This window comes from Harpia harpyja, chromosome 9 (assembly GCF_026419915.1).
Source record: "Harpia harpyja isolate bHarHar1 chromosome 9, bHarHar1 primary haplotype, whole genome shotgun sequence".
Taxonomy (NCBI): domain Eukaryota; kingdom Metazoa; phylum Chordata; class Aves; order Accipitriformes; family Accipitridae; genus Harpia; species Harpia harpyja.
The window spans coordinates 24,910,420-24,924,541 of record NC_068948.1 but is presented as its reverse complement, the minus strand read 5'-3'; the positions used below and the strand labels follow the sequence as shown (position 1 = coordinate 24,924,541).

Sequence of the window (14,122 nt, the reverse complement as noted above, 5' to 3'; positions counted from 1 at the left end):
CACACGCCTGGCTCTGCAGCACCCACCTGCACCCTCCCAGCACCCCAAAACACCCCACCGACACCCCACCAGCACCCCCCCAACAACACCACCTCACCACAGCACCCTACCTACACCCCACAACACCCTCACAGCACCCCAAGTACCCCCCAACGCCCCCAAAACACCCCCAAAACACTCTGCCCCAACACCCCACCGACGCCCCCTACAGCACCCCACCGACCCCCCGCCCCAACACCCCCCCTACACCCCTCACGTCACACACCCCCCCCCGCCCCGCCCCGACCCCTCTGCGCTCGATACCGGCTCCGCTCCCCGAGCAGTCCCGAACGGACCCGAATGGACCCGAGCGGCCCCGAACGGCTCCGCCCCGGAACGGGCTGGGACCGGCCGGCGGCCGGAGCGGGGCTGGGGGACGGGACCGGGGACCCCCCCCCGTGGGACCCCCCCCAGGACACACCTCCCCCCCCCCCCCCGCCCCCGCCGGGGCCACCCTATAGATAGTCATTAATCCCCGTTAATGAGATGATCCTCATTAGCTGCTGGTGGGGGGGGGCGGCTTGCACATGCGTGTGCACAGTCGCGCGGGAGCGGGCGCGCGTGGGTGCTTGCACGCGCGTGTGCGCGGCCCCGGCCCCCCCGTGCGTGCACGCGCCCACGTGCAAGCGTCCACGCACACAGACGGGCAGGCGGGTGGGTGCACGTGCCGCGCACGGCCAGGCACGTGCGCGGAGACCCTCGCACACGCGCGTGCGACGGGGCTGGGTGTCACCTCTGTGTGTGTGTGTCCTGAGTGGGGACCTGTCACCTCCCCTGCACCAGCGAGTGGCCGTTTGCATGCACGTGTGCACCTGGCCCAGTGGGGACTGGGAGCTACTGGGAGGACTGGGCTCCCCCCCCAAGGTGCCATTCAGGCTCCGGTCCCCAAGTGTCACGGGGGGGACACAGGGGACCATGGGGACATCCCAGGGGACTGGGTGGCCCTGGGGGTGCTGGGGGACCGTGGGGAGACCCCCGAGGCTCTGGGGGGGGTCCCAAGGGTGCGGGGACAGGGTGACACCTGGTGGCACTGAGTGGCGTGGCACCCAGGTCCCCCGGGTGACCGGGGAGGTGACGCACATGCACAGTGTCCCAGTGTCCCCGAGTGGGTGCCCGCAGTCCCAGGGGCCTGACTGTGTTCCCTGGGTGCAGACCGTGTCCCTGAGGGGTGACAGCATCCCCACAGGGGTGACACTGTCCCCAGGGGGGTGTTCCTGCCCCCAAGGGGATGACCGTGTTCCAAGGGCTGTGACCGTGTCCCTGGGGGGGGGGAAATCATGTCCCCACAGGGATGTCCATGTCCCCAGGGAGGTGATGGTGTCCCCAGGGGGGTGTGACAGGTGTCCTCGGGGGGTGACAAACAGGCAGAGCCGGGTGACAGTGCTCTGTTTTATTTACAGCCTCTCAGGGTGGGGGCTGACCATCCCTGTCCCCATGGGGGTCCAGGCACTGGCATGGGGGGGTCCCACCGCCGTCCGAACTCCCCCGTGAGAGCAAAGACATACAAATAAATACAACCAGAGGAAAAACATCAGCTGGTAAGTCTTGTCCCAGTACCCCCCAGTAGCCCTGCAAGAGGGCTGGCTCTGCACTCAGGGGATGGGTGTCCCTGCAGCAGGAAAGGTCCCTTGAAGGAGACAGGGAGGGGACACCATGTCCCGTCCCGTCCCCCCAAAATCCCTGTGTCCCCTCCGGTATCCCCCAGCTGGGGCTGGGGGTGTCCTGGGATCCCTGTCACCACGGGGTGTCACATCCCCTGGCATCCTCGGCGTCACAGCATGAAGATCTCGTCCTCAGCATCGCGGAGGGCGGCCGCCCGCGGGGTCCTGGTGAGGGGCCGGGGGCCGAGGCGGGGACCCCGGGGAGCCGGTGGGCCCCCAGCATCGGGGCTCCGGGTGCCTTCGGCCTTGGCCATGCTGCAGGGGACGCAGCAGGGTGGCACTGAGGGGTGGCCTTGCCACCCACCCACCCACCCTGCAGCCAAACCCACCTTCCAAAAGACCCCATTTTGCCCCAAAAGGGGAGGTGGGACGGGCGCGCTCACCCTGTGCCACCGGCGCGGAGCCGTTGTGCCGCCGCCACCCCGCCTTGGAGCGCCCGATCTCGGCGTCAAGCTGCCGTAGGAAATCAGTGGCTGAGAGGTCATGGCGGGATGGGATGGGGGCCACCGGGATGTCCCCCAGGGGGATGGGCACATCCTTGTCCTCCTCCTCGTCCTTGTCCTCGTCCTTGTCCTCATCTTCGGGGCAGGGTCCCCCTGGCTGTGCCGGCACGGGGATGAGGAGGGTGGGCTTGAGGAAGATGGTGTCCGAGGTGTAGAGGCGGTTGGCGCGCTTGATCTGCTCCATCTGCCGGGGACCGGGACGGGGACAGGGATGGGATGGGGATGGGATGGGGACAAGAATGGGGACAGGGTAAGGGTGGGGACAGGGACAAGGACAGGGATGGGATGGGAACAGAGATAAGGGCCGGGAGGGGGACAGCGAGGGGATGGGGACAGTCACAGGGACAGGGTGGGTGAGGGAAGGGGACGGGGACAGTGATGGCCCCATGGGGACCGCAGGGCTGCCGGGGGACCCGGGGTTCGTCCTGCCCCCCCCGGCCCCGGGGATCCCGCCCCACACCACCCCACGGCCTCTCCGGACCCCTGGAAGTCCGTGTCCTCCCCCTCCTCCTTGTCACCCCGTGGCCGCTCACCGTTACCCCGTAGCGCAGCGCCAGCCCCGGTAGCGTGTCCCCGGGCTCCAGGCGGTGCTCCCGGGCGGCGGCCCCCGCTCCCCCGCTCCCCGCCGCCATGGCGGGACGGCCCCGCTCAGCCCCGGTCCCCGCCAGAGCGGGGGGGGAAGGGGGGCTCATGCGAACAGCCCCGGCCCGGGCGGGGGACCGGCCCACGGCCCCGGCGCTCCGGCCGCCGCTCACGGGGGCGGGCTCGGCCCCACCCCCGCCCCCGGGCGCCTCCGGGCTCCGGTGAGACCGGAGACGCCAGGCCCGGCCCGGCCGCCTTCGCGGAGGCCTCTGGGACTTGTAGTCCGGGGCGCGGGGGGGGGGGGGGAGGGGAGAACCCCGCCGCCCCCTCGAGCAGTGATGCCACCACCCCCATCTCGGGATCCTCCCCGCCCCAGCGGCCCCTGCGCCTCCCCCCCATCCCTAACCCCGGGGGGGGTCTCTGCCCCTCCCCCCGCCAGGGACGGCACCGCGGAACTACAACTCCCGTCATGCCGCGGGGCCGCCACAGCCTGGGGGCACGGCAGGCCCTCCCGCCCCGCCCCTCGCGCTCTCTAATCGGTCGTCGTTCCCGCGCGCAGCCCGCCGGGAAAAGCCACCCGGAAGCTGGGCGGTAGGAGGGCGGTTCCCATAGTAACCGCGGGCCGGCGCCGGGGCCGCCATGTCCTTCAAGCGGGAGGGGGACGATCCCGGTCAGCTGGGCGTGTTGCAGGTGGGTCTCGGCCCCTCCACGACCCACCCCAGGATCCCCCAGACCCTCATCGAGTCCTCCAGACCCCCTCCGGGTTCGTCGCCTTGCCCCGGCCTGCCCCCCTACCCCGGTTCCCCCCAGCCCTTCCCCGCGCCTCCCTGCCCGTAAACACCGTTCCTTCCCGCCGTCGTCCCTGCCTGCAAATGCTTCTCTGCCCCGCCAATTCCCCCTCACCCCTGCGGTGTCTTGACGCCCCCCCCAGGGTTCCCCTCCCATCGCCCCAAATACCGCCCTTGGCCCAGGCCGCACACCGAAATTACCCACTTCCCCTGCCTCAACCTGTGCAATCCCCCAAACCGCCCCCTCCCCAGCCTTGACACCCCAATTCCCCCACCTGTCCCCCACCTTGCTCCCACAGAGGGGGGGTCACCAGGTTGTCCAGGTTTCCTGGCCTAAGGGGGGACAGGGCTGGGGGCAAGGACTGGTTCCCTGTGGGACGAACTGGGGGCAGATTCCGCCCCCAGCAGCAGGCTCAGGGGGACGAGTGCTCACCCGGCCCCCTTGGTCTCTCCCAGAAAAGACGCATCGCGGACCTGTTGGCCAACTACATCCCTGAGGATGAGGCACTGCTGCTGAGGAGCGGGAGGTGAGCAAGACCCCCAAGGGCACCCCCCTCTCCAGCTGCTTGCGGGGTCCTGATGGCACCTTTTTCCTCCCCCCTCGGCATAGGTACGCCTGCACAGTGTGTGCCCACCGCCCTGTCTTTGACACGCTGGATGTGCTGACGGTCCACAGGGCCGGCAAGAAGCACATGGGCAGTAAGTGGGGGGCTGGCAGCCGGGTGGGCTGTGCCCAGCGAGTGCATCCCCCCATCCCCTTTGCTTTCTTCCAGGCCTGCAGCGCTTCTACGGCAGGAAGCGCTCGCTCCAGGACGTGGCCCAGAAGCGGCAGCATGAGGAGGAGGTGCAGGCAGAGGAGGCAGGCGTGCAGGTTGGTGCGGATGCCCCTTCCTCACCCTGCTGGACCCCCTGGCCATGCCCCCCTGAGCTCTGTCCCCTCTCCCCAGGGCTCCCCAGCACCTCTTCTGGCACGGACGAGGAGGATCGCCCAGAATGCTCTGCTGAAAGCAGCTCCCTACAGCAGCTGCTGCCGGAGGACGGGGTAAGACCTTTGGTTTCGCTACTGGAGGACAAGGGAAAGCTCTGGGCTTTCCAGGAGGGAGCGGCAGCACTGTGGCCTCACCACCATTGGGCGTTTGTGGGATGAGGCCCTGACTCCTCCTGCCATCGCAGGGTGGAGGGAAGCAGCTCGCAAGCCCAGACAGGGCTGAGTGCCACCCCGACGCTGCCATTGCAGAAGGATGGAGAAGCTGTGGATGCCAGCCCTGCAGCCCTGCTGCTGGGGCACTGCGGTGGGCGAGCGGGTAAGGGCTGGCTGGCAGCTCCAGGGCTGTGCCAGCACTGGCAGGGCAGGGCACCCGGGCTCTCAGCTGGGCCTCTCCTGTTCCTGCGGGTCTCAACAGCCCCTCTCTGCCCTCCCAGACACACCAAAGGCAGCTCCGGCCCAGACGCAGCGAGGCAGCAAAGGAAAAGCTTCATTGTCGGCCCGGAGCCGGCCTGAAGCCCTCAGCCCTGAGAGGCGCCAGGCCCTGGAGCGATACCTACAGCTGCGGAGGTGAGTCTCAGGCCTTGTTGGCGCGGGGAACCCTGTAACGAGCTGCCTCTCACTCCCTCCATCTGTCTGTCCATCCCCAGTGCTGGCTGGATCCAGGACTGCTCCGGCAAGTGGGTGAAGGACGAGAACGCCGAATTCGACTCCGATGAAGACGAGCCGCCTGTGCTGCTGCCAGCCTGAGGCCCCCCTCTGCCCCACCGGTCCCCATGGGGACGGTCCCCTCAGGTTGTCCCCGAGCCCCACCGTTAATAGAGGCAGCTGGAGAGGTCTGAGGTGTCTGAGCCGTTGTGGCTGGTCCTGGGGAGGGGTGATATTGGGGGTCCTAGTGTTCTGCTGCCATGGGGTGCTCAACCTGCTGCCTTTTCGGGGTGTCTCCATCCTGGCCAGAGCCGTGCAAGTGCTGCCAACCTCGATGTGGGCTTCGGCCCGTCCCCGCCTCATCCCCTCCTGTCCCTGGCCCAAGTCACACTCATTTTTTCACATGCTGGCAGCTGCCTGCAGGTCGTGGCCTTTTGGGGTGGCAGCGCTGGGTTCTCCCCCTCCTCCCCAGCCCCGGCAGCTGTCCCAGTGCTTCAGAAAGCACACGGCTGTGCCACCCTCCCCCTGCCTCAGTTTCCCCTCCCCTTTTTCTGCCAGCCTTTGGGTGCCTGCAGGTGCTCCCACATTGGGGGGCACCTATAGGGCTGCTGTTAATGGGGCTGTGCCCTGAGCTGGCATTCGTGCCCCTGGGACAGCACCCACCACCCACCCAAGGGTCTCTCTGGGCCCCAGGGCTGGACCCTGTCCCTGGGGGGCTCCCTGGCAGTGCTGCCCAGGGTGATGTTACCCCTGAGCACCAGGATTTACCCGCTCACTTGGCTCGTGACTATAAATAGGTGGTGGGACCTATAAATAGGCCCTGTGTCCCCCCCACCCGCCTCACCGGGCCACGGGTGCCGGCCCCCACGGGCCCTGGGTGCCTGGCTCCGTGCCACAGGGGCACCTGGCTGCCCACCGGGGGGGGTTGCCCTGCTCCCCCCACCCCTCCTAGTGTCATAACCCAATCCCCTGGGTATAAATACCCCGACCCTGCAGCCCTGCTGCTCCCTGAGGGGATCCAGCTGTCGGGCTTGGCCCCCGTGGATTAACGGCTGGAGGCTAACAGGGGCCTTGAGCCCTGCAAGGGTGGGGGAACCCCCGCTGCCTCCCTAGTGGTGTTACTCTCCCTCAGCCCATCCCTACAATTCTGATTCTGGCCCCTGTGCGCAAATCCTGCCCCGGGACACATCCAAATGGATCCTGAAGCTGCATCTCTCTGTCCTCTTTATTTACAGCAGCCCCGGGGAGCAGGAGCCGGAGCTTGTTCGTGCCGTGGGGGGGGTCGTTAGGTTTTCTTCTGCTTGCGACCTGGGGGCAGAGGAGAGGATGGGGGGGTCAGGGCCCCACCACAATTCCTGCCCCCAGAGGGGACGCGGGGGACACTCACGGAGCTCGTTGTTGTTGGTGATGGCGATGGCAGCGCGGGCGCGGGGGCCTTGCTGCGTGAAGTGGTAGCCGAAGCGCACGACGGAGGGGCACTGCTCCAGCATGGTGGCCATCTCCATCTCCACCGTGTCGCCCAGCCGCTGGCACTGCAGGGCCGGGGTGAAACCGGGTGTGCCGGGAAGTTGGGGACACCCATGTCCCCTCCCTGGGCCACCCATGGATGCCCGTCCTTACCTGGTTGTCCACCTTGAGCTCGCTCAGGGTGGTGTTGTGGTACATGGCCTTGATGATGTTCATCATGCCGGTGCTGGTGATGAAGTTGGATTCAATGTTGAGGCTCTGCAGGGTCTTGTTCTCCATCAGCATCTCAGCTACAGCCTGCATGTCACCTCAGGGTGTCACCTCGGGGTGTCCCCCAGGGCTGGCACCCCCTCTCTGGCACGTCCTGGGCCACCGATGCCCCAGGTGATGGTGGAAAAGCCACCGTCACCTGGCCTTGCTGGTGCCCAGGATGGAGCCAGGGGCAGGGGACTGTGTCCCCTCCCTGTCTGGGGACGTGTGGGGACATGGGGAACACGGGGCCGGGACTCACACTGGCCACGGGGTCATTGCTGCGGGTAGCTACCAGACTGAGCTTTTTGACATGCGTGTTGGTTTTCATGGCCTCGCAGATGGCCTTCAGCGTGGCGATGGGAATGTCCTATGGCAAGGGGACATGGGTGTCACCAAGGGGATGGGGACATCCCTGAGGATGCAGGATGTCACCAAGGGAATGTAAGTGGCATCAAGGGGGTGTAGATGTCTCCAAAGATACAGAGGCATCCTTGAGAGGGTGCTGGATGTCACCCAAGGGATGTAAATGGCACCGAGGGGACGTGGGATGGCACCAAAGGGACACGGATGCTGCCAGATGAGGACCAGCACCCTGGGGTGCCTCGGAGCCACTCCAGGTTGGGGACAAACACCCCAGGGATACCCCAAGACAGGCACCAGCCCCACAGGGACACCCCAGGACAGCGTGCGGCACCCAGGGACGTCCTGGGGACACTCTGGGACAGGGACCAGCCCCACCATGATGCCCCCCAGCACCTTGGGGTGCCCTGAAGACACCCTGGGATAGGGACCAGCCCCATGGGGATGGGGATTGGCACCCCAGGACTGGGATTAGCACCTTGGGGACACTGCCACCAGGTCCCTCACCTTGATGTTGTTGAGGTTGACATCCTCCAGAGCCCCGTCATTGGCCTGGATCTGCCGCAGCGTCTCCTCCACGTTGGTGGGATTTGGGGGCTCATCCGGCACCGGCTTGTATGTGTCAGGCTTCACCACGCCTGGAGCATACGCGTGTGCGTGGGGACACACGTGACTGCGCATGGGGGCACGGGCACGTGGGGACACACATGTTTGCACACGTGCGTGGGGTCACCACAGGGAATCCTGGAGGGGTTCTGGTCCCCAAATCCCCCCCAAACAGCCCCATGGTCCCTGTGTCCCCTGTCCTGGGAGGCTCGTCCCCATGTCCCCTGTTCCCGTGTCCCCAGGGCACTCACTGTTGATGCCCTCTGTGTTGGAGATGGTCCCGCTGCAGATCGCATCGTAGTACTGCTTGTTGCTCATCAGCGTGTACATGCCCAGGATGGCTGTGGGACCGGGGGGGGGGGGGTCAGCAGGTGCCCCAGGACCCCCCCTGGTCCCTTTGTGTCCTCCCGAGGGTGGCCACAGCCCCCCCAGCCCTGCTTGAGGTGGGCCGGGGAAGCCATGGGGAGCGGGTGGGCTGGGGGCCAGCGGTGAAAGCCGAGCATGGGGGCATGGCGCTGCTTTTAGCTGGACCCTGGCAGGGACCCAGGGGGGGGGCGGGGGGGCCTGGCACACGCCTGGCAGCAGGGAGCATGGGTGTGACATGGGGCTGGGGCAGGCGTGCAACACACTGGCCCCGTGCAACGTTTCCCCCCCATACAACACTTATTCTTATGCAACATGCTCCCTCCCTGTGCAACGTGCTCCCTCCCAGTGCAATGCTGCGGTGCCACATGCTGCCCCCATGTGAAGCCACTGTGGGACATGCTGTCCCCGTGCGATGTTGTGGGGCAGCCTCGTGCAAGGTGGTTGTGCGATGCAGCGGCCCTGCACGAGGCTCCAGTGTGACGCAGCAGCCTTGCGCAAGGCTGCGGCACGACGCAGCTGCCCCATGCGAGGCCACGGTGCGATGCAGCAGCCTCATGCAAGGTTGCGGTGCAATGCGGCTGCCCCGTGCAAGACCCACCAGCGATGTCGCACATCTCGGCTTCGGTGGCGTTGGCCAGCGCCTCCTCCAGCTCGGGCTCCAGCGTGATCTGCTCCTCCCGCGGGATCTCCCGTGTCGGGTTCTTGGGCACGAAGGGCTTCCCTGGGCACGGAGACACGGGTCACGCCCTGCCCAGCCTCGCACCAGCCGGGTGACACTGGAAATGGTGGCCCGGGGACAGAGCTGGAAGGGGCGCGTGGGGATGCAGCTGCTGCCAGAGGGTGACCTCCCCAGGGGTGACTGTGCCTGGGGGTGACAGTCTGGGGGGGGTTGTGTGACCATACTGGGGGGGTGATGTTACAGGGGGTGGCCGTATGGGGGGATGGCATTGCCAGGGGTGGCTGTACTGGGGGTGACATTGCAGGGGTGGCCGTACTGGGGGTGACATTGCAGGGGTGGCCATATGGGGGGTGACATTGCCAGGGGGTGGCTGTGCCCGGGGCTGGCGGGGACCCAGCTCGCCCGGGACACCCGAGCTGCTGGCGAGGACCGTTCTGCTGAGCTAAATATACCCGGCGCTGCGTGGCCCTGTCCCCCCCTGGTCCCCGCTGTCCCGTCCCCCCCCCTCGGGTCCCCGCACCTTTCTTCTCGCCGGTGAAGGGCACCAGGTCGTCGCGCTCGCCGGCCTCCAGTGCCTGCTTCTCCAGGTGCTGCAGCAGGGCCTCCCTGTCCAGCGGCCCCGTTGGGCTCTTCTGTGTCTGGTCCCGCTGCCGCAGCCCCGCCGGCAGCAGCACGTTCTGGGGATCCACTGTGTCACCCATGGGGGACCCCGATGGCCGGGTGTCACCCATCCTGCTTGTCACCCCCCCCGCACCGGGACCCACCTCGGGGTCCATCTCCAGCAGCTCCAAGTCCAGCTGTGCCAGCTCCTCGGCTGACAGCTCCTGCAGGATCTTGTCCTCGTCGATGTCCCGGTACTTCTCCAGCTCCTGCCGGTAGGACGTCATGGTGAGGGACCAGGAGGCGGCCTGGGGGGGAGGACAGGGGGGCTGAGCAGCTGGCGAGAGGCTCCCTAGGGTGGGGGGATGCCCTGCACTGCAAGGGGACCCCCACACACCATGGCGATCCCCTCCATGCCACGACCTGCAGGGTACCTTCATGCTATGGGTGGTATTGAGTTCCCACTGGGCTGGGGGGGCCGTGGGGCACCACAGGGTGGGGGGTCCAAGGTGGTGTGGTTGGGGAGCTCTTGGGGAAACTAAATCCTAGCTCCGAGGTGCTCCCCAGGGCCAGGACCCAGCATCTGCCCTAGACTCCCCCACTTCTTGGGGGGAAGGTCCCAGTCCAGCAGCCCCAGCCCCCCTGGACCCCTCCCAGTGCCCCTTTGCCCCCCAGCACAGGTCCCCACTTCCCTGGGGGGGGCAGCAGGGGTAAACGCTGGGGACATGAGTCCCCCGACACCGGGGTTGGGCCCCCCCCCCCGAGGAACCAGGTTGGGATTTGCCCCCCAACACCTGCGTCCCCAGGGCTGGGGGAGGACACATACACACGCACACACACACATGCACCCGCTGCCCCGGAGAGGGACCAGACACCCATGGGTGAGAGCCAGGGGGCTGCAGGGTGGGGGATCCCTTGGAAAGAGGATCCCCAACAGCACCCAGGGACCCCGGAGTCAGTGTCCATGGGGGTGATGTGCCCCCCACCACCCTGGGGAACCCCACCCTTGGGACCCCCACTCCGAGGCCCTACCTGGCCGCTGACTGGGGTGGCGAAGCCTGCCTGGGTGTGAGCCCCGGTGCTGAGCCAAGGGCTCCAGCCGCGCAGGGCATGAGATCAGCGTTTTATTCTGCAAGCCGGCGGCGGCGGGGAGGGGCGAGATCACATATCCCCAGGCGTTATCGAGCCCTGCCAGCCCCGTGCCGGCTCCACCCCAGCGCCCTGGCATGGCAGGGGCACCCCTGGGCAATGGGGGGGGGCCCTCGCGAGCTGGTGGCTCCCTGTTACCTCTTGGGGTGCCCTGGCCAGAGAGGCCACAGGGAGAGGCTGAACCTTGTGCCTGGGGCCCTGCAGCCCCTCGGAGACCCCCGAACCCCCTCCCAGGGACATTTTATGCCCCCTCACCCCGAGACTGTCTAGGTGACTCTGCTCTCAAGTGCCCCCCAGCCCCCAAAATTGCATTTGGGGGTGGGTGTGTGAGGCCGCCGTCATCGGGGCTCCTGTGGCAGCGCGGGACTGTGAGCAGCAGCACCAGGGATGAACTGCTTGTTTATTGTAGGGTCTCTCGGAAAATAAGGGGTGGTATGCACCCTGTGTTTACTGTAGGGTCTCCTGGTGTTGCAGGCACTGCACGTTGAATGGAAATAAGAATCCGCACCCTTGCTGTATGCGGGCTACTCAGATTTATTTCATTTTTATATAAAAAAAGGTAGGAATGAGATAAATAGAGCAATGAACCATTGCCCACAGGAGTCAGAACAAGGAGAAGCCTCGACCCGGAGAGGCCACGAGCCCCCCATGGACTCCTGGCGCTCAGGTTGTGGGGACGCTCTGCTTGATGATGATCTTCTGGCGGGTGGGACGGACGTTGGGGTCGGGGCCAGGGGGAGCAGTGGCCCCCAGGGCGGCGGAGGCAGCGGCACTGGGCAGCCCGTGTGCTGTGATGTATTTCTTGTAGGCCTCCCGGATGATTTTGAAAGCACGGATGTTGGAGTAGGGGATGTCAGTGATGGGGTCACGGTAAACGGCTGGTTTGTGGGTGACGGGGCAGATCTCCCGCACTGGCAGCCGCGGTGGTTTCGCTTTGGGGAAGAAGCGCTCGAAGGTTTCGTCGTCGCTGAAGGAGATGAAAGTGCGGGAGCACTTCCCGGCAGAAGCTGGAGCTGGGGCTGGAGTTGCTTCGGCCTGCTGTGGGTCTTGGTCCAACCTGCAAGAGCCACAGTCAGCACCCAGGAGACCCCCGGGGTGGGGAGAAACCCTGGGAGAGCTCCCACAGTGGGCAGAGCTGCCAAATCTACTCAAGCCAGCCCCCAGGCCTGGAGTGTGGGGCTTGCAGGGCTCTAAGGCGCTGCCCAAAACCCACTTTTCCCTTACCACAATGGAACAGAGCCCAGGGAGGGATCAGCAGCAGGAGCCAGGGTGCAGCTGGGTGTGGTGGGGCACAAAAAATCCACTGGGGCCATGTTCAGGTGACCCCAACCTACCCTTCCACATCTACATTCTCCTCCTTGCCTGGCTCCGGGATGAGGGGCATGGTGACGGACCAGTACCGGATAACGGGCCCCACGCACTTCCGCTTCTTCTGGACCTGCTTCTTCTTGTCGGCTTCCAGGCGCTCATAGTTCTCTGTGAAAGCGGCAACAAACCAAGGGGGAGGCTCAGCACCTCACCGACACCCTCACCCCCTCTCCCTGTGCTGTTTTGGGCGTCCCTGCACCCCTTGGCATGGCGCTTGGCTCACCTAGGGAGCGGAGGTTGATCTCCTCCGTGATCTTGGCCTCCTCCAGCAGCTCCTCCTGCGTCAGAGGCCGGTCGTAGTTGGGGCCACCCTTCTTACGCTTGGACTGGACCTGCCGCTCCTGGATGCGCAGGAAGGTTTGGCGCGTGTGCTCCGTCGTTGACTGTCGCATGTGCTTCCGGCCTGCGGCAGGACGATGGGGCTCACCGGTAGGCACTGGCCGGCCCGGCTCACCACGAGCTCTCCTGGAGGGGGCCCGTTTCCAGCCTGTCCCGTCCCGCCCTGCCCGCACTCACTGTCTCCCACATCATCCTGGAGCTCCAAGGGGACAGATTTCACCTCCCGTGGCTTCTGGGAGCTGCCACTGGGGACATCCATCTTTTTGGGACGAAGGCTCTTGAGGGGCTCCTAAGGGATGGGGCAGAGGACATGAGGAGGGAGAAAAAATCCCCCAGGCCATGGCTTCGGCCTCATTTAAACCTCAGTTTTTCCTAATGAGGAGCCCGTCCCCTGCCCGCAGGGCTGGGAAGGGGACCCGGAGCCCCCCGCCTGTACCCGGTAGGCCTTGGTGACAACGCGGCGGCGGCGCTTGGGCTCGCTCTCATCCTGGTCGCTGGCGGGTTCTTCGCCCTCGTCGATGTCGAAGTCTGAGTCCACCTCATCATCGCTGTCCGACTGGTCACCCCTGTACTCGTCATCGCCTGACTCCTGCGGGGACAGAGGGGCTGCGTCACCACCCCCCCCCAGGGCTCCCCAAGCCGCAGCCCCGAGCCCCGGTGCCCTCCCACCCCGAAGCCACGGGGGCCTCATTGCTACGGGTTGGGGGCGGGGGCGCGGCTTCTCTAATGGCTGGACACCTCCTGTCCCCACTGCTCGTCCCCTGGCCCCTCCTGCTGCCCCGCAGCCCCCTGCCCGGGGGACAACCCCCTGGGGCCCCCGGTGATCCCCCCCGGGGACCCTCACTTCCCCGGGGTTCCCCATCCACAGCCCCACCCCCCCCGAGGCTCCCCCGGCACCCCCAGACACCCGCCCCCGAGCCCCTCACAGCACCGGGACACCTTCGGTCCCGTTCGCCCTAGGACCCCCGAGACTCCCCGGGCCCCACTCCCCCCCCCCCACCTCCCCGGGTCGCCGGCGTCCCCGCACCTCGGTGAAGCCGCCGTACGTGGTCTGGTAGAACTCATCCTCCTCCTCGGCCTCCAGCAGCCCCGAGAGCCGGTTACCGGCCGTGCGCCGCGGGGCACGACCCTCCGCCAGGCTCATCGCGCCGCCGCCGCGATCGGCGCACTGCTGCGCGTCCTGCCCGGCCTGACGCTGCACCGCCAGGCAGGCGAAAGCGAGCGCCGAGCGGCCGATGGCGGCTGGTGCCCCCCCCTGCGGGCCGGAGGAGTAACTGCAGGTTCCTGTGGGCGGCGGGAGCTCCTCCATGGGGTACCGGGGGGGGAACCGCCCCTGGGCCCAGCCCGCCCCCCCCGGTATGGCCACGTCGCGTCCCTGGGGATGGAATGTGGAAAATGACGTCACCGCGCGACGTCACGGCGGGTGGTACCGTGACGTCCCGTGCGCCACGTGCCCCCCCCCCGGCTTTGTTTTGGTCGCGCTTCACCCGTCACGTGACCCGCGGCGGCCTGCGCGGCCGCGGCCCTGGCCCTCACCGCCCTCTGCGCATGCGCCCTGAGGGTTTGTCACCCTCGCCCCGGGTGGTCGCGTCCGCGGGGGCGAGTCCAAGTGTGTGTGTGTGGGGGGAACAGCTACCTGGACTGCGCGTGCGCTCTGCGGGCCGGCGCGGCGTGTCCGCCCCCCCCCCACCCGCGGCTGGATGGTGCGGTCCGGCGGGACGGGACCTTAG

The 14,122-nt window shown here is 67.1% G+C and overlaps 4 protein-coding genes across 6 annotated transcripts; 1 reads left to right on the top strand and 3 right to left on the bottom strand.

Moving 5' to 3' along the window:
* Positions 1-1,410: 1,410 nt before the first annotated feature.
* LYSMD1 (LysM domain containing 1) lies at positions 1,411-3,008 on the bottom strand. The gene is given in 4 exon segments (XM_052797091.1): positions 1,411-1,955; positions 2,084-2,121; positions 2,124-2,387; positions 2,737-3,008. Coding segments are annotated over 4 exon segments (606 nt in total). The 5' UTR covers positions 2,896-3,008; the 3' UTR covers positions 1,411-1,810.
* Positions 3,009-3,353: 345 nt separating this feature from the next.
* SCNM1 (sodium channel modifier 1) lies at positions 3,354-5,397 on the top strand. 2 transcript variants are annotated; one of them, XM_052797081.1, is made up of 8 exons: positions 3,354-3,475; positions 4,030-4,100; positions 4,184-4,272; positions 4,347-4,444; positions 4,521-4,615; positions 4,747-4,865; positions 4,996-5,128; positions 5,209-5,397. In XM_052797081.1, the coding sequence occupies exons 1-8, from the start codon at positions 3,425-3,427 to the stop codon at positions 5,306-5,308; spliced, it is 756 nt and encodes a 251-aa protein (XP_052653041.1). In that variant the 5' UTR covers positions 3,354-3,424; the 3' UTR covers positions 5,309-5,397. The 2 variants fall into 2 exon arrangements, with proteins under 2 accessions (XP_052653041.1, XP_052653040.1); XM_052797080.1 differs by having other exon boundaries at positions 4,747-4,877.
* Positions 5,398-6,411: 1,014 nt separating this feature from the next.
* On the bottom strand, positions 6,412-10,697 carry TMOD4 (tropomodulin 4). Its single transcript, XM_052797079.1, has 10 exons — positions 10,569-10,697; positions 9,701-9,844; positions 9,457-9,613; positions 8,856-8,978; positions 8,143-8,232; positions 7,793-7,923; positions 7,185-7,292; positions 6,827-6,970; positions 6,594-6,738; positions 6,412-6,514 (listed from the first exon to the last, which is right to left on the bottom strand). The coding sequence occupies exons 2-10, from the start codon at positions 9,821-9,823 to the stop codon at positions 6,492-6,494; spliced, it is 1,044 nt and encodes a 347-aa protein (XP_052653039.1). The 5' UTR covers positions 9,824-9,844; positions 10,569-10,697; the 3' UTR covers positions 6,412-6,491.
* Positions 10,698-11,195: 498 nt separating this feature from the next.
* On the bottom strand, positions 11,196-13,638 carry VPS72 (vacuolar protein sorting 72 homolog). 2 transcript variants are annotated; one of them, XM_052797893.1, is made up of 7 exons: positions 13,620-13,638; positions 13,420-13,540; positions 12,829-12,981; positions 12,570-12,681; positions 12,277-12,456; positions 12,020-12,161; positions 11,196-11,742 (listed from the first exon to the last, which is right to left on the bottom strand). In XM_052797893.1, exons 2-7 carry the CDS (start codon positions 13,534-13,536, stop codon positions 11,349-11,351), a joined length of 1,098 nt encoding a protein of 365 aa, XP_052653853.1. In that variant the 5' UTR covers positions 13,537-13,540; positions 13,620-13,638; the 3' UTR covers positions 11,196-11,348. The 2 variants fall into 2 exon arrangements, with proteins under 2 accessions (XP_052653853.1, XP_052653852.1); XM_052797892.1 differs by lacking the exon at positions 13,620-13,638 and having other exon boundaries at positions 13,420-13,590.
* Positions 13,639-14,122: the final 484 nt, after the last annotated feature.